Source organism: Chlorocebus sabaeus, chromosome 13, assembly GCF_047675955.1.
Source record: "Chlorocebus sabaeus isolate Y175 chromosome 13, mChlSab1.0.hap1, whole genome shotgun sequence".
Lineage (NCBI taxonomy): Eukaryota > Metazoa > Chordata > Mammalia > Primates > Cercopithecidae > Chlorocebus > Chlorocebus sabaeus.
In genome coordinates this window covers 24,638,962-24,657,599 of record NC_132916.1, presented here as the reverse complement: position 1 = coordinate 24,657,599, position 18,638 = coordinate 24,638,962, and the positions used below count along the sequence as shown (strand labels likewise).

At 36.0% G+C, this 18,638-nt stretch overlaps 1 protein-coding gene across 2 annotated transcripts in view; it reads left to right on the top strand.

Annotated features, from left to right (window-relative positions):
- SIM1 (SIM bHLH transcription factor 1) overlaps positions 1-18,337 on the top strand; it is a 75,022-nt gene extending 56,685 nt beyond the window's left edge. For both annotated transcript variants that reach the window (XM_008007493.3, XM_038001078.2), the window contains 2 exons: positions 14,799-15,201; positions 17,551-18,337. In XM_008007493.3, coding sequence (XP_008005684.1) covers positions 14,799-15,201; positions 17,551-18,281 — 1,134 coding nt within the window. In that variant the 3' untranslated portion in view covers positions 18,282-18,337. The remainder of the gene's footprint in view (positions 1-14,798; positions 15,202-17,550) is intronic.
- The last annotated feature ends 301 nt before the right edge of the window (positions 18,338-18,638 follow it).

Here is an 18,638-nt window from a genome sequence, read left to right as displayed (position 1 = left end):
AGCATTTGATAAAATTCAACATCCTTTCATGATAAAAATTCTCAACAAATTAGTATAGAATAAATATAACACAACATAATAAAGATTACATAGGGCAGGCCCACAGCTAACATTATACTCAATGGTGAAAAGCTGAAAACTTTCCCTCTAAGACCAGAAACAAGAAAAGAGAGAAATAGAAAAAAAATTCTCAAATTCATATAGAACCAAAAAAGAACCCGAATATCCAAAGCACTATTGAGAAAGAAGAACAAAGATGAATGCATCACACTTCCAGACTTCAAACAATATCATTATACAAAGTTATAATAATCCATACAATAACAGTACCAGAATTAAAACAGACACATACCCCAGTGGAGCAGAATAGAGAGCCCAGAATTAAACCCACGTATATATGATCAACTAATATTTGACAAAGATGCCAAGAATGCAAAATGGGGAAAGGATAGTTTTTTCAATAAATTGTGCTGGGAAAACCAGATATCTACATACAAAAGAATGAAATGGAGCCCTTATCTTAGACAACTCACAAAAAGTAACTTGAATGGATTAAAAACTTAAATGTAAGGCCTGAAACTATAAAGTTTCTAGAAAAAAACATAGGGAAAAAGGTCCTTGACATAGGTCTTGACAGTGATTTTTCAGATATGACACCAAAAGCATTGACAACAAAAGCAAAAATAAATCAATGGGAGTACATCAAACTAAAAACTTCTGCATAGCAAAGGAAATGATATAATGAACATGCAGCCTTTGTAGTGAGAGAAAATATTTGCATATCATATATCTGGTAAAGAGTTAATATCACAAACATATAAGGAACTTGTATAACTCAATAGCAAAATAAACAAAAAAGAAAAGCAGAAAAAAGAAAGAAAAGAAGAAGGAAATATTTGATTAAAAATGAGCAAAGGACCTGAATAGACCTTTTCCTGAAGAAGGCATACAAATGGTCAACACGTACATGAAAAGGTGCTAAACATCACTAATCATCAGAGAAATGCAAATCAAAGCCTCAATGAGATATCACCTTGTACCTGTTAGAATGGCTATTATTAAAAAAGACAAGAGGTAAGTGTTGACAAAGATGTGTAGAAAAGGGAAAGCCAGGCACTGTTAGTAAATTGGTACAGCCATTATGGAAAATGGTATGAAAGGTCTTCAAAAAATTAAAAATAGACCTATGATACAATTCAGCAACCTCACTTCTTATATACCTGAAGGAAAAAAATCAGTATGTTGAGGAGATGTCTGCACTCCCATGTTCGTTGCAGCGTTATTCAAAATGAAGACATGGAAACAACCTAAATGTTCATTGATGAATGAGTGGATTAAAAAATATATCTATGTATAGTGAAATATTATTCAGCTACAAAAGAAGGAAATTCTGTCATTTGCAGCAAAATAAATCAACCTGCTAAGTGAAATATGCCAGATAAAGAAAGATGAATACTATATGATTTCACTTATGTATGGAATACTGTATGAATGGATTAAAAAGTATATGTATATATAATGAAATATTATTCAGCCACAAAAGAAGGAAACTCTGCCATTTGCAACAAAATGGATAATCATGCTAAGTGAAATAAGCCACATAGAGAAAGACGAATACTTACATGTAGATTACACTTATATGTAGAATCTAAAAAATGTAGAATATTCTATATGTAGAATATACGTGATTTCACTTATATGTAGAATCTAAAAAAATCAAACTCATAGAAACAGAGAATACTAGTTGTCAGGGCTTGGAGGGTGGGGGAAATGGGGAGATGTTGATCAAAAGGGTACAAACTTTCAGGTATAAGATGGATATGTTCTGGGGATCTCATGTAGAGCATAGTGACTATAGTTAATAATATTTTATTGTACATTTGAAACTTGCTAAGAATAATGTTAAGTTTTCACACCACACACACACAAAAGGTAATGATGTGAGGTGACGAATGTGTTAACAAACTTGTTTGTGGTATTCATTTCACGATGTACAGTTACATTAAATTTATGGTGCTGTATACCATAAATGTATACAATTTTATTAGTCAATTATACTGCAGTAAGGCTTGAGGAGAAGTTCTGATATCTATTGTTTAATATAGTTTATATTATTTTAGTTTTCCTCATGTTTACTGTACTGGACTTAGAAGAAGAAAAGGTGGACTTATCCTTTCATTCACAGTTGCTCAACTTGGTGGAGGGCCGTTAAGCTTCAATTTCTTTTTACAAAATTACAAATCTGATAGACCTCCTCTTTCAGTGTGCAGAAAGTTGGTAATATGTCTGCCAATCTGTTGGCCTAGTTCTAGGACGTTCCCAAGAACAGCTTGGGCAGTCCATGCTTTGTCCAAACACAGAATAAAGCAGTGGAAGACCAAACAAAGCTGCAACATGGGGTTGGAGCAGGTGGCACCACCTGTACCCATCTAATTCAAACCCATTTAATCTGCCACTTACATGTGAAAAATCAGAGAGTGAGTCAGAGCATCAGTGAAAGGATCAAAGTGATTGTGGCACATGCCTGAAACCCATCATGGAAGATGGGCTACTTTAAATTAAAATTAGTACTACTGGTTCTGGAAATCCAGGATTTTACCCAGTAGGCTAGAACTATTTCTATATTACCTATGCCCGTTGGAATATACTTAATCATTTGCAGTCATGGATGCCATGACATAAAGGACTTAATTAAATACTTATTCTAATTTGTTGTTACCTGATTAAAATTTTCAATGCAATGAAAATGCTTGTAAGTCTTTAAGACTTCACCTTTGGATTTACAAAAGGGATAGATTGTAGATTTCATGGTTTGGGAACAACTCTCTCCATATGGAATCCTATAGGAGATTCCTTATAGAGTTACACTGAAGGAAACCCAGCCCTGGGTCCTGCGTGCTGATTCCCTTCCAGCTGCACATCACCCTGACAGCTAATGAGATGTCGACTATGGTTACTTTTCTGTGAGAAAAATGAGTTAACTAAATCCCAGGAACATTTTTGTAACTTTTTTTGGGGGTGGGGTGGATTAAGAGAAGGCCTATGACATTTCAAACCACATTTGAGGCATATTTTTAAAACTTCCCATGTTTCTACTTCATGAAATATATCAGAGAATTTACAGGTATAAAAGCTTTCTTGCCAGAATGTTTCTTTTGAGCTAAATATAACTAAAATGTGGATAAAAGGTAAAAAAGTCACAATAAATAATAGATTAAACTATAAATTAATCAAATTATAACATAATGGGGGAAAATCTTGTGAATAAATACTTTAAAATTGATTTTGGGAAGCTGATAATTCATACTATTCTTTAAAATGAAGGAAGAAATGGCCAAAATATTTAAAACTTCTATTACCTGAATTTTGATTCAGTATTTACCATCAAATTATTTATAGTATAAATGGGTATATTTACTGCTCAGTTCCTCTAGCCAAATTATCTTCAACTCTGGAATGTGACTCAAGATTGATATAATTTTTCTTTTAGAATATATTCTCCAACTTTTCTTGAAGTTTTTTTAAAGCTTAATTCTTTAGGAACTATATGTAATTGAATTAAATTTCACAAACATATCTCAGGAGGGTTCTTTTCCAATGCTAAAAATTTGTGAGACTTGTCTAGAAATCAAATTATACTTAGTTTTAATTAATATATATTAGATTAGATCTATTCTTGCTGTTTATTAATAAGGCAATAAATTAGAAATGAAATGACAGCAAACATTTCTGTTATTTGTAGGAGTGCAGGAATGTGGAAAATAATTTCTACTTGATATTCTCTTTGCAGTTTTATTTAGTTGTGTTTTCTAAGTACTAAAATTTTTCCAGTTAGAAATAAACTTTATTATTTGACTGTTGTTCAGTTACATTATCACAGGCACATGGTTTCCATCAACCTCTCAGATTAGCAAAATAAGTTGCATTATTGTCATTTAAAAATACATTTGATTCTGATATTAGTTTTTCTCTTACTCCTGTGTTTATCCTTGAGAAAACTCCTGGCAATTTCCAATGTGTGTAAGTCAAAGCCATTCTTTATAGTAAACAGGACTCCTGTTTGAGGGAAGCATCTCGAGAAGTGGGGTTATTTTAATGGACATGCTGTATTACTTTAATCTAACCCTTTCACCATCTGTTCTTCCCATAACAGTGAATGAAAAAAAAGAACATATTTTATGTTTCAGGGTTACATTAGTAAAAGAAAAAAAGATAAAAGTGATTTAAAAGCATGCATATGTTCTTAGTACAATGCAGTCTGCATCTGTGATTTCTTTTTTTTTTTTCTCATGGTTCAGACACAAATCAAGAGGAAAGCTGCTCATGCCTGATAGAGTGAAAGTTTTTCATGAAAAACAGGACTTTACCAGAAGAGGGTCTCTTTATATATTTTACAGCTATAAATGATAAAAACCTCAATGAGCTGCCAGAATAAAAATAGATAACTGTGACATCTATTGTTAGAACATCTGGCATTTTTCCTGGGCTGGGTGGTTGCTGCCACATCCAGATGAATGCAGAGCACCTGTCTGGAACATGCTTTTGAAGCAGGAATGAATCTAATGACTGTAATTAAAAGAAGAATATCTATGGGTGTACTTGTGGTAGGAGACTGTTTGAGTGATTAGAGGACATACGTAAGGGTGTGTGGGGATTAAGGGGTGTAGAGGCTGGAGAAAGTCCCCTTTGTAAAAAGATGCTTGGGAACGTGAAATCTATTACTGCATAGAGGGTAGGACACTGTTGTCTTTATTATCTAAGTACAGTATATCAAAGCATGGGACAGTGAAAAGAGTAAGGATTCTGGAATTACATGTCCCCTCTTAAACTTTGTAATTCTGCAACTTTGGGCAAAAAAAATTTTTTGAAACTTGTTTGTTATGTCTGTAAAGGGATTAATAATATTTTAAAGATGTTGTTAGCATTTAATAAAACAATGTCTATGGAATCTGCATAGTGACTAACGCATAGCAAGTGTTTTATAATGGTAACTATTGCTGTGATGGGTATTAGTTAGCATAAGAAGATAATATAGTAAGTTGCTACTTAATAAGTCACAGTTCTTTTCCTTTTTCCTAAATAACCTGTTTACTAAAGGAAACAGTAATGTTTTCCTTCTTTGAACTCCTAAACTATTTTGTTTTCCTCTCTGTTCAGGTCTTTGCCTTTTCTAAATTGTATTAAAGTTATGTTCTGTTCAGTGTTTATATCCCTCTTAATGTGAACACCTTGAAGGTGGGGCTGTATTTCTCCTATCACCTGGCATGCTGCCTTGCAAATAGCAGTCACTCAATAAATATTAGAATGAATGTTAGAATGAATTTTTGTAAATAGATCCCATTGGGTGCATATTAAGCCCCAAGGGATGGCTCAGGACTTTAACCTGATGAACTATCAGTCTCTTCTAGAAGGAAGGATTCTGTTATAAGCTGAATTCCAGAGGAGAGCTGGGGGACTGTGGATGTCATCTGAAATCCAGTTTTGGCAGTCATTTGAGCTCTTTGCTTGCCAGCCTCAGTCCGCCTTTGGTGGATGGCATTTGGTTGCATGTTTCATGAGAACAAGAGCATCCATCATCTGACTCATGTTTTAATTTGCAAAATGAATGCTTGTTTTGAAAATTAAAACTTAAATATGAAATTGAGGTAAATTAAGGTGCATAGTATTCAGAATGACAAAAAATTTTCTAAGAAGAAAGAGGTTTCAGCAAAATTAAAGCTAGATTTTCACTGAACTTTCTTACTTGATTGGCATAATCTAATGAAAATAAAGGAATCATTCAGTTTCTCGCTTCAAATATAGGAGAAAACATTGTTATCTTTTCAAAGAAAGAAGAGCAAATACTCTCTAACTCATAAAGCATGACTGTTTTACTTAAAAATAGTGTCAATACCAAGAAAGGCTAGGAGAACCATCCGCAGGCTTGCATTAAACCTAACTGACCACGATTCTCCCTCCTCTCCACTCTTAAGACACATCTTTAGGCTCTTAATCAAAGTGTAAATGATAAAAACTGTTGGTACCAAACTACCTTCCAGCTTTGAAAACTGCAGTATTTGGAAGAAAAGGTCCCGGTATTTAGATGACTGGCTAGTGGCCTGATTTCTTTCTGCAGTTGGGAATATTGATTTTTTTTAACCCTTTAACATATATATCTTATCTTTTACCTGCCTATAAGATGGTACTGAAAACATAGTTTTTCTAGACAATATAGTCTATGGCAGAAAATAATTTTTACAAGATGGTAACCACTTCTGTTTACCTAAGTGAAAGTGATTAATCAACGACCTTTACATGACACATGCATATCTGTACCATTTGTATTTTTTAGTGCTGTTATATGTATTATTTATTTGATTCTTACTGCAATCCTATAAGGTAGTGTGTTCCTGTTCTACAAATGGGAAAACCAAGGCCCAAGAAAAGTGATCCTTTGCACAAGTCATATCAAATGGCAGTAGATCAGGATGCGCCCATGTCTGAATCCAAGGTTTATTTGTACTGAAATTCCTGGTTGATAACTTTATATTTTCATATGCAAAATATTAATAGTCAGAAATAAAAACAAAGGTATTTAAACAATTAAATTATAGCTTTATTAAAACAAGTTTCCATTTCTTCAGAAAAATGTTGTTTAAAAAAAGGCTTTATCCGAAATGATTCTATAAAAATAAGATATAAGTTTACTATATGGGATTTTTCTGATGTTCAAATATTTATTTTAAAATGATTACATACTTCAAGAAAACTTGCAAGAATAGTATAATTGTACACTAGGTTCACCAGTGCTTAGCATTTTGCTACATTTGCCTTATCATTTTTTTTCTTTCCCTTCCCTCTGCCCTCATTATTATTTATTTTTTTGAACCATTTTAGAGTAGGTTACATATATCATGCCTCTACCTAAACCTTAATACATCGATGTGTATTTCCTAAGGACAAGAATAGTCTCTTATATAACCACAGCACAATTATCAATATCAGAGTATTTAACATTCATAAGATGATTTTTATCTAATCTTACAGGTGTAAGATGTAAGATTTCTCCAGTAATGTCTCCAATAGCATTTGTTATTTCTTCTCTAGTACAAGACTCAGTCCCGGAATCTATATTACATTTAATTTTCATGCCCCTTTCATCTCCTTTAATCTGAATAGTTCTTTAGCCTGGACTTTTCTTTCATGTTATTGGCATTTTTGAAGAACACAGCACAGTTATTTTACAGAATGTTCTTCAATTTGAGTTTGTGTGCTGCTTCTTCATGGTTAGATTCTGGTTATACATTATCCACTGGAATACTTCATCAGTGAGGTTGTGTCTTCAGAGTGTCTGTCACATCCAGAGGCACATAATGTCCATCTGCTCTGACTTGGTTGGTGATGTTAATTTTGATCACCTGGTCAAAGTATCATTTGGTTTCTTTACTGTATAACTTTTTTTTCCCTTCTAATTAAAAAGCAATCTGTGGGGAAACCCTTTAAGACCATAAAAACAGCCTATTTCTCAACAGTTCTTCCCCGAGATTTATCAACCATGATCATCTGTGTCCAAATAAATCTTTACCGAGGTGATTGCAAAATGTTTATTTTCTAACTCAACTACTCCCTCCATATTTATCAGTTGGCACTCTCCTGTAAGGAAGATTCGTTTATGTTTCCCTATTTATTAGCTAGTTTGTTTATCAGTTTGGACCCATAGGTTTATTTAGTGGGTTACAATTTATTCATTACTGTCGTTTACTTTTGCTTAAGTTTTTCTGTATTTGGCCAGAGGGATTTCCTTCCAGCTGGCTCCTGTGTCGTTTTGATATGTCCCTATCATTCCTATGTAAAGCTATTCAAAACTGTGGATCTCATAGGTCTGGATATGTAGCTTTTACCTACAGAATTCTGTATTTAATTTACATAATTTGTGGTTGCCTATTTTCCCCAAAGGTTATTTAAAAGTTTTTTTTTTTCAGGTCGAAGGGTTTTTTTTTTTTTAATTTTGTTTTTAATTTCCATTTTTATGCATTGTGATCAGAGGGTGTTGTTTGTATTTCTATTCCATGAAATTTGCTGACGTTTTCTTTGTGACCTAATATTTGCTCCATTTTGATGATTGGGCATCTACATCAAGAAGGTTTATTCTTTATTATCAGTATTTGAAGTGATATATAGCCATACAATTTAACTGATTGGTTTTCGTTTTTTTTTAAGTCTTCTGTAGTCTTTATTATTTTTAAAATTCACTTTACTCTGTTACTGAGAGTGGTATGTTAGTCTTTTATTTGTCAGTGTTTCTATATCTCGTTTGTATCTCCTATAGTTTTTGCTTCATATAGATGGCATTGCAATGTTATTTGATGAATAAATATTCATAATATTTCTATCTTCATTGTGAATTCTGGCTTTTAGCAACATAAAATGTCTTTTGTTATGTTTGTTTTATTTACTGCTTTTTTTTAAGGCTAAATTCTACTTTGCTTGGTTTTACGATCCAAACTCTTGGTTTCTTATTGTCTACATTTGCTTTGTTTATGTTTGCCTTTTCCTTTATCTTTAGCCTTTTGAAACTGTGTTTCAGGTATGTCACATGATCAGTATAGAATTGGGTTTGCTCTACAAATTATCAGAAAATTCTTTTTTAAAATTGGTGATTTAAGCCAATTCACATTTATTAATGGGTTTGATATGTTCGATTCAATGCTGTCATATTATTTAATATTTACTGTATGCATTATGCTATATTTAATGTGTTTTCTTGATTTGTCTATTTTTCTGTTTTTAATCAAATTGTAATTTTGATATATTTCTAAATTAAAATGCAGGTATGACAGAAAGTGCCCATTTACTCATTATCTGGTTTCCCCAGTGGTAACATCTTGCAAAGCTGTAGTACAGTATCACAACCAGGATATTGCATTGTTACTATCATCATATAGAACAATTTCACTACCACAAGGATTCCTCATGTTGCCTTTTTATGACCACATCTACCTCTCTCCTGCTCCTGCTTTTGTCATTAGCCTCAGCAAGCACTAATCTGTTCTTCATATCTGTAATTTTGTCATTACAAGAATGTTGTAGAAATGGAATCATACAGCCTTTTGGAATTGACTTTTTTCACTCAGCATAATTCACTGGAGATTCATCCACATTGGTGCATGTATCAATAGTTCATTTTTTTAATTGTTGTTTTTGGTTATTAAAAATAAAGCTATGACAAGTCAATAACAACAAAAGCAACTCAATTAAAAAATGAGAAAAGGACTTGAATAGACATTTCTCCAAAGATTTACAAATGACCAATATGCATGCGGAATGATGCTCAACATTGCTAATCATTAGAGAAATGTAAATCAAAACTGCAATGAGATGCTATCTCACACACATTAGGATGGCTACCACTACTACACACACACACACAATAACAAGTGTTGGTGAGGATGTAGATAAATTGGAACCCATTGTACTATTGATGGGAATGTAAAATGGTGCAGCTTCTATGAAAAACAGCAAGGCAGGTCCTCAAAGAATTCAAAATAGAATTGTCATATGATGCAGCAATCCCATTTCTGGTTATATACCCTAAAGGATTAAAAACAGAGTCTCAAAGACATATTTGTACATCCATGTTCATAGTAGCTTCATAGCCAAAAGGTAGAAGCAACCCAAATGTCATCAATGGGTGAATGGATAAGCAAATTGTGGTATATACAATAGAACACTCTCCAGTTATAAAAAGGATGGAAATTTTAACACCTGCTTCAACATGGAAGAACCTTGAGAACATAATGCTAAGTGAAATAAACCAGTCACAAAGAGACAAATACTCTACAAATTTCCTTATGTGAGGTACCTAGAATAGTCAAAGTAATAGACACAGAAATTAGAATGGTGTTGTTAGGAACCGAAGGGAAGAGGGAATGGGGAATTATTGTTTAATGGGTACAGAGTTCAGTTTTGTAAAATGAAGAGTTCTGGAAATGAATGGTGGTGATGGTTGCATGGCACCATGCATGTACTTAATGACACTGAACTGTATACTTGAAAATGGATGATAGTAAATTTTATGTTATGTGTATTTTGCCACATTGAAAAAGAAAGGAAACAATTAAAGTGGACTTGGAAGTGCAGAGAGGTAGTTGCTATAAGTATTTGTGTGCAAGTTTTATATGAATATAGTTTTTATTCCTCTGGGATAAATGTCCAGGATTACATGTGGTAATTGCACATTTAGTTTTTAAGAAGCTGCCAAACTGTCTTCTAGAGTAAGTACACCATTTTATATTACCATCAGCATTGTATGAGTGATCCAGTTTTCCTACATCTTTGCCAGCAATTGGTGGTGTCATTATTTTTTATTTTAGCCAACCTGATAGGTGTATTGTGATATTTCATTGTGGTTTTAATTTGCATCTTCCTAGTCACTAATGATGTTGAATATCTTTTCATATGATTATTTGCCATCTGTATATCCTACCCAGTGAAGTGCCACTTCATATCTTTCACTGTTTTTTGTTGTTCTTGTTGAGTCTTGGGAGTTTGGTATATATTCTAGAGGCTAGTCCTTTGTTAGATATGTAGTCGGTAAATGCTTTATCCCTTCCTATAGCTTGTCTTTTCATCCTCTTAATGGGGTCTTTTTTTTTTTTTTTTTTTTTTTTTTGAGACGGAGTCTCGCTCTGTCACCCAGGCTGGAGTACAGTGGCCGGATCTCAGCTCACTGCAAGCTCTGCCTCCCGGGTTTACGCCATTCTCCTGCCTCAGCCTCCCGAGTAGCTGGGACTACAGGCGCCCGCCACGTCGCCGGCTAGTTTTTTGTATTTTTAGTAGAGACGGGGTTTCACCGTGTTAGCCAGGATGGTCTCGATCTCCTGACCTCGTGATCCACCCGTCTCGGCCTCCCAAAGTGCTGGGATTACAGGCTTGAGCCACTGCGCCCGGCCGATGGGGTCTTTTTTGGAGCAAAAATTTTTAATTTTGATCTAGTTTAATTTATCTTTTTTTTTCTTTTATGGATTCTGTTTTTGTTTTCAAGTCTAAAAACTCCTTACCTAGTCCTAGACCTTGAAGATTTTCTTTTATGTTATTTTCTAAAAGTTTTATAATTTTATGTTTTACATTAAGTTTGTGAACCTTTTAAGTTATTTTTTTATATAAGCTGTGACACTTAGGTTGAGATTTATTTGATTTTTGCCTATGAATATCCAATTACTCTAGCACCATTTGCTGAGAAGTTTATGTTTCCTTCACTGAATTGTCAAAAATCAGTTGAGCATATTTGAAGTTTGTCACATTTTCTGCCTCCAAGTAATGCTGATAGTATGGGTAATGTGTGACTTAATTTGTGCTTCTTAATGACTTTATAGGTTTTGAGGGCAGAATGTGTGGACAGATCCAGATTACAGTGGTTGCCATTATCCTTCAAACTCAGAAGCCTCTAGAATGCAATAATTTATTGACCAAAAGGCAGCATGTAATTCCTAATGAAATTGTGTCATAACGGGATACTTGGAGGAAAAATAGGCATTATGGTAAAATTATAATTTACACAATAACCTTCTTTTTATAATTATGACAATAAAAATTTGTGGATTTGGATTATTGTTCTCAATAATTATTTTCTTCCAATAACTGAGATGTAGGGACAGGCACAGGACTCAAACATTTCAACACTAAAAAGGATACCAACTAGTTATTATATTGTAAAGAGTAGTAGAGCTGAAAGACAAGTTAGAAAAAGTCTAATCTAACCCACTACTGCATTTTTATGTAGTATTCATTCATTGCACCGCACACACTACATATATTGGCTGGCTGCCTTCCTCTCTTTCTGCCTTCTCTCTTTTCTCAAATATATAATGAATACCTGAAACATTTTGGATCAAGTAATGCGGCTGTAGTGTCCTCAACAGAGTTTACATCAAGTACAGTTCATTTTAAAGGGATGAATGTGGCTCAGAGTTTTGATGGTGCCCACTGGTGTAAATTTATAGGTCTTGAAAATAGAGGTTTACTGTGAGGTTTTTCCTCTGTATCTCCTAAGCAGTGTGAGGTCTTGGACTAACTGAACCACCCAACTTCTGCCTGCTTGAATATCTCAGGGCAATGCATTTGGTGGTGGTGTAGTTTCCTGCCTATTGACAAGAGACTTATCCTTCAAATTCTTCTTTGGGTACTCTTGAAATGTATACCTCCTGTATGCCCAGGTTGTCTCTTGTTGAATTTTCATTTGATTGAAGGACAGAATGTTCTTCTCTGTTGCGCCAATAGCACTTTACCATACACACTCAGGGAAAGCTTTTCCCCCTCTTAACAGGGCTCAAAAGTCTTGACTGGAGTACCTCAGAAATAGACCTAGTTTATACTTTTATAAAAACAAGCAGAATCTGGGCAACTCCTAGCTTGGAATAACACTGATGGTCTGAGTTTCTCCGAGGCAAGCACATGGATGGTACTCTCAAGGAACACATATACATGTATAGCACTTGGATCCCCACTCAGTAAGGTGAGGAAGTGCCAGCCCTGCTTTGGTGAAAGTGAAGGTGGTATCTTGTGAAAAGAGAGTCTGGGTTCACTGGGAGAAGAGGATGATGGCATGTGGAAGGCATGATATAGGATCCGAGTCCCAGGATGCCTTGATGTCTCCTATCCTACAACCCTGCAGGGAGAGAAGGTAGATTTTCTAATTTATTTCTTGATGGAATATAGTGATAGCCCATATGTGCATGTGGAAAATAATTAAAGTAATAATTAGAAATGGCAAAGGAAAAATTTCGACCTGGAATTTGCACAGGACTCTGTTCTGAGCATGCTATGTTGGCATACTTTGGAGGTTCCCCAGAGGAACCTGTGTAGTTCATCTCTCTGTCCCCAAGAGCCCTCGGCTGAGATGCCTCTTTGTACTGAAATGGGAAGAGCCAGGATTCTTATTCCCACAGGGTGGGCCTACTGGTAAGGGGAAGGTTTGTTTTGTCCTGTGAAGTTCTCATCATGGGTGACAAGGGAACAGCAGTGGAGACTAAGAATTTTTCTTCTTCCTTCCACAACACCACACATGCTCACCCCTGTTTATTCTGGGGTAAGAAATAAAAGTCTAAAATGGACTTGTATTTTGGTTCCTGGGACTGTGAAACAGTTCCTGCTCCTTCTTTGCAAATCTCCCTAACATTGGATCATTTTTTGCTCTCCTTTCTTCCTTAACAGTGTTTTATCTGAAATGTAAAATCATGGTTTTAAGTGCAGACTTTGAGACCAGATAGACTGTGAGGTGGCTGTGGCATCTTATTAAAACTTGTAGTAATGTCCTTTTTTCCTCTATTAAATGGAGCTATATTATGTTCAGGTGGTTGTGAGGATTAAATGATGAAATGTATATGGAATGATTAGCATATTGCCAGACACGTAGTAAGCTCTCAATAAATGGCATCCATCATTATCATAGTAGGTAATCTCTTTACAGTATCTAGAATTGTTTGGCACTAGGGAACCCAAAACTGGTAAAAATTATTATTATATTACTGATTTTAGTGGCTCATGAGGGCCTTCAAACTGAGCACACTTTTGAGGGAGATCTACCAAGCATTTTATATTTTCTTTCAAAATCTGACCAAATAGTCTGGGAGTAGATAAGCCATTTAATTCCAACAAGGCACAGCAATGCCTGTAGTTTGTTATTTTCTGGTGACCCTATGCATATTTCAAGTTTTATCTTCTAAACAAGAGGCAAATGCTAGTGAATAGGCCCAGCTCTTATATGGGACAAGACTTTTTAAGAGTTACATTGCAATTGAATTAGGTAAGCACTTATTAACTATTCTGCCATCTATCCAGCAGGGCCTTCAGAGAGTTAACAGTCAAGTTTGAAGATTAAGTTTCAGGACATTGGTGCCTTAAACCTTAGGTTTCTGTTTGTTTGTTTTAATTAAGAAAAAATGTAGGCTGGGTGTTGTGGCTCATATCTGTAATCTCAGCCCTTTGGGAGGCTGAGGTGGGAGAATTGCTTGAGCTCCAGAGTTCAAGACCACCTTGGACAACAAAGTGAGACCCTGTCTCTACCAAAAATTTAAAAATTAGCTGTGCATGTTTGCACACCTGTGATCCCACCTACTCAGGAGACTGAGTTGGGAGAGTTGCTTGAGCCCAGAAGATGGAGGCTGCAGTGAGCCATGATCATGCCACTGCACTCCAGTCGGGGACAGAGCCAGACCCTGTCAAAAAAAAAAAAAAAAAAAAAAAAAAAAAAAAAAAAAAAAAAAAAAAAAATACGTAGAAGGCAAATAGAAATAAAATATGGAACTTACTTGGAATCTCTCTTTGCCCAATACTGTCAGGGTAGATGAAGAAACTGGGTTTGAATAATCTTCATTCTGTCACCTGCTAACACTGTGACTTTGGGCAAATCACTTTCTCTCTCTGAGCCTTAGCTTCTCTATCCATAAACTGGGGATACTAATAGTGCCATTAATGGTTTCCTATAGGAGCTACGTGGATAGTTCATATGAGGCACTTCATTCAGGGCCTAGTACTTCAGTCGATGGTTGTCATTATTATTTTTGTCTCCTGCTTTCAGCAGCCAAAAGGATTTTCTTTGGAAGCATCATAATGAATTAAGTAATTCCAAGTTAGATGTGCACACCTAACTAGGTGTGCACCAAGCCATGATGCCAAAGCAACGCTTATTTTGACGACCTCAGGACAATTAGAACTTAAGGGTGCTTGTAGAGTAAATAAAAGCTGTTTTTTGTTTGTTTGTTTTTGCTTACTGATTGATCGATTTTTGAAATGAACTTTTCTCCCCTACTCGGTTTCAGTATTCGGGATTTCACACGGAAAGATCGGAATCTGATCATGATAGCCAGTGGGGTGGAAGTCCCTTGACCGACACGGCCTCTCCGCAGCTTCTGGACCCCGCCGACAGGCCTGGCTCCCAGCACGACGCATCGTGCGCCTATAGACAGTTCTCGGACCGCAGCTCTCTCTGCTATGGCTTTGCGCTTGACCATTCCAGGCTGGTGGAAGAGAGGCATTTCCATACCCAGGCCTGTGAAGGAGGCCGGTGTGAGGCAGGCAGGTACTTCCTGGGAACGCCGCAGGCCGGGAGGGAGCCCTGGTGGGGCTCTCGCGCAGCCTTGCCCCTGACCAAGGCCTCCCCAGAAAGCAGAGAAGCCTATGAGAACAGCATGCCTCACATCGCTTCAGTCCACAGGATCCATGGTAAGAGCAGGCAAAAGGGTTCCCGAACTCCAAGCTTTAGGCCCTGGGCAGGTTCATCATATTGTGACACTAGAGTGAATGACCAAATAGTTCTCTTCTTTGATTTACAAATCAGAACCCATGGGATTTTTTTAAAAAGTTCACTCTGTTATGAATTTTGCTAGTATTCGCCAAATACATTTAGTTTTGACAAGTGAATAAAAAGATTCCTATTTTAAACATCAGAAAGTATTGAAATTGTGTAGTTTATTATTGAATATGTCTATTGAATTCGTAGTGTGTACGCATTGACATTCCTTGTGCATTATTTTCTTTTGTATTTGCATGCTTCAAATGTGGACTTGAACAGTCTGTAGGCTCATTTGGTCATAGCAGTGTTTCTGAATGAGGCCACTATTGATATGTTGGAGACGGCCAGTCTTTGTTTTATGGACAGTCACACATATCACAGATGTTTAACCTTTCTGGGCATTAAATGCCAGTGACTTCCCGTTCTTTCCCCATCATTATGACAACCCACAATGATGATCCCGTGAGTAAAGGATGAAGCAATATGTAGAATGCACTGGAATTTTCACCTTGGGATAATTATACAGCTTTATAAACACATTGAAATGGGCACCATAGCTAAAGCCTTGATTGTTGCTAATGCTTCCCTTTGTTCATTTCAAAGTAAACTGGTTAAGGAGAGTTCATTCCGTCCATTCCAAGGTTGGGTCCAGACCGGTCTTTGGAATCCTTCCTATTTCATTAAAAGCCAGTGACATTAGGATTGATCTGAAGGCCCCAATACTACTACTTTTGTCTTTAGAATGAGAAATGTGCTAGGCAATATTCTTTCCATTAATAAACCTTCCTGTCAAATACCACTCAGAAGCTGAGTAATTTTAATCTGTTTCTATTCTTGCTTTCTATTTTTCTGATTTTACTTTGAGTATCCCTAGTTTGGTCGACTGGTAATGGAAACCCAGAGCAAAGGGCAATTACTTGCCAAAGAATAGAGTTAAGTGAAAATCCTGGCTTAACCTACAGGGTCTGGAGGAAAATATTAGAAATAAAACAAGAAGAAAAGAGAAAAGGAAAGCAATGAATAGTGTGATCCAGGCCTTCTCTGCTGCATTAAGCAATTTACAGCTTTCATATATTCCTACTTGTTTCTCTTCTCTCTTTTTATATTGACTTCAGACTGTTTTGAGAATAATTTGGTTTATGGAATATACTTTGGATGCACTACTCCTCCATATTTTATTTCTTTCCTTATTGTTTAAAAAAAAATTTTTTTGGAGACAGAGTTTCGCTCTTGTCGCCCAGGCTGGAGTGCAGTGGCGCGATCTCGGCTCACTGCAACCTCTGCCTCCCGGGTTCAAGCAATTCTCCTGTCTCAACCTTCCTAGTAGCTGGGATTACAGGTGCCTGCCACCATGGCTGGCTAATTTTTGTATTTTTTAGTAGAGATGGGGTTTCACCATGTTGGCCAGGCTGGTACTGAATTCCTGACCTCAGGTAATCCACCCACCTGGGCCTCCCAAAGTGTTGGGATTACAGATGTGAGCCACCATGGCCGGCCTTATTCTTTACCTTACTTCAAAAACAATCTAAGGTACCTGAGTTACTATATGATTACCTGTGAAGCTGAGATGTTTACCACCAAATTTGATAAGATGATATTTATGTTTTATTTGGGCAAGATTGTATCTATACCTATAATCTTCATTTATATCCATCCATGCTTACATATATATCTATGTGAATAGATGTATATTTTTAACCTTCAAATACTCTAAAAATGAATATTAGAGCTTTATTGTAACTGTACTTAAGATATATTAGGGCTTTATTTTAACTCTACTTAAGATATATTTAGCAATATTAACATTTTAGGTTATTTATTTGGAAGTGAGAGAATAGTTCAGCCTATATAATTATTTCCCTCAAATCCAATTGAAAACATTTTCCAAGCATCAATTTAACGTGACAGTGCTCTAGTGAATAACGTAAACCAAATTCTATGCATCCTCCTCTTATTTCCAGTCAGACAAGTTTAATAACATTTATCCATAGAGAAGTATAAACACACTTTACCGTTTTGCTAATTGTAATTCACAACGAACAAGGTTTATCTTCTAAGAAACTTGTTATAAACTTGGTCTGCATTTAAAATTCACTGATTTTATATGAATCCAGTACAGAGAGTTGACACTCTATCATGTGAGCCTGTGCCTGTTTCAAATATTGGTGCACATATTAAAAATGAAAGATATAAAGTTTATTTCAATAGGAAAATGAAATATATTTATTTTTGAGGGTGAATTCTGAGATCACTTACTTTGGACTTTTTCTAATTTCTAGGGCGAGGTCATTGGGATGAAGATAGTGTGGTCAGTTCTCCAGACCCTGGGTCGGCCAGTGAATCAGGTGACCGATATCGTACTGAGCAGTATCAAAGTAGCCCACATGAACCCAGCAAAATTGAAACTCTTATAAGAGCCACCCAGCAAATGATTAAAGAAGAAGAGAACAGATTACAGCTAAGGAAAGCCCCCTCAGACCAACTGGCTTCCATTAATGGGGCTGGGAAAAAACACTCCCTCTGTTTTGCAAACTACCAACAGCCCCCACCAACAGGTGAAGTCTGCCACAGCTCTGCTCTTGCCAGCACTTCACCATGTGACCACATCCAGCAGAGAGAGGGAAAAATGTTGAGCCCCCATGAAAATGACTATGACAACAGTCCCACCGCACTATCACGGATAAGTAGTCCCAATTCGGATCGCATTTCAAAATCCAGTTTGATCCTAGCTAAAGACTATCTGCATTCGGATATATCTCCTCATCAGACAGCGGGAGACCACCCTACTGTCTCTCCAAACTGCTTTGGCTCTCACCGGCAGTATTTTGATAAGCATGCTTACACATTAACTGGATATGCCCTGGAGCACTTATATGACAGCGAAACCATTAGAAACTATTCCTTGGGCTGTAATGGCTCACACTTTGATGTAACTTCCCATCTAAGGATGCAACCAGACCCAGCACAAGGACACAAGGGAACATCTGTTATAATAACCAATGGAAGCTGATGTTTTGCTGAAATATTTTGTTCTTTAAGGATCTCTGAAACGTATTTATAGTTTAATACCCCATTGCCAGCATTTACTATGCCACAGATTGTTAGAGAGGGTAACTTAAGTTACTGGGTATTTGATACGTGTTCCTATAAAATCAAAGAAAACATAGCACTAGCATTCAGGGTTATACACAGAAAATGGAGCTAAATTGAATACACAAATTTCCCCTCTAATTATATGGGAACCAGAATAGATAAATTTTGAATAGAAAAATATTCATGTAGATCAAGTGTGCATATATACCATGTGAGAGGACTGATGAATGACAACATTGCATTGTGACTATCCAGTGATCCTCATACACACAAA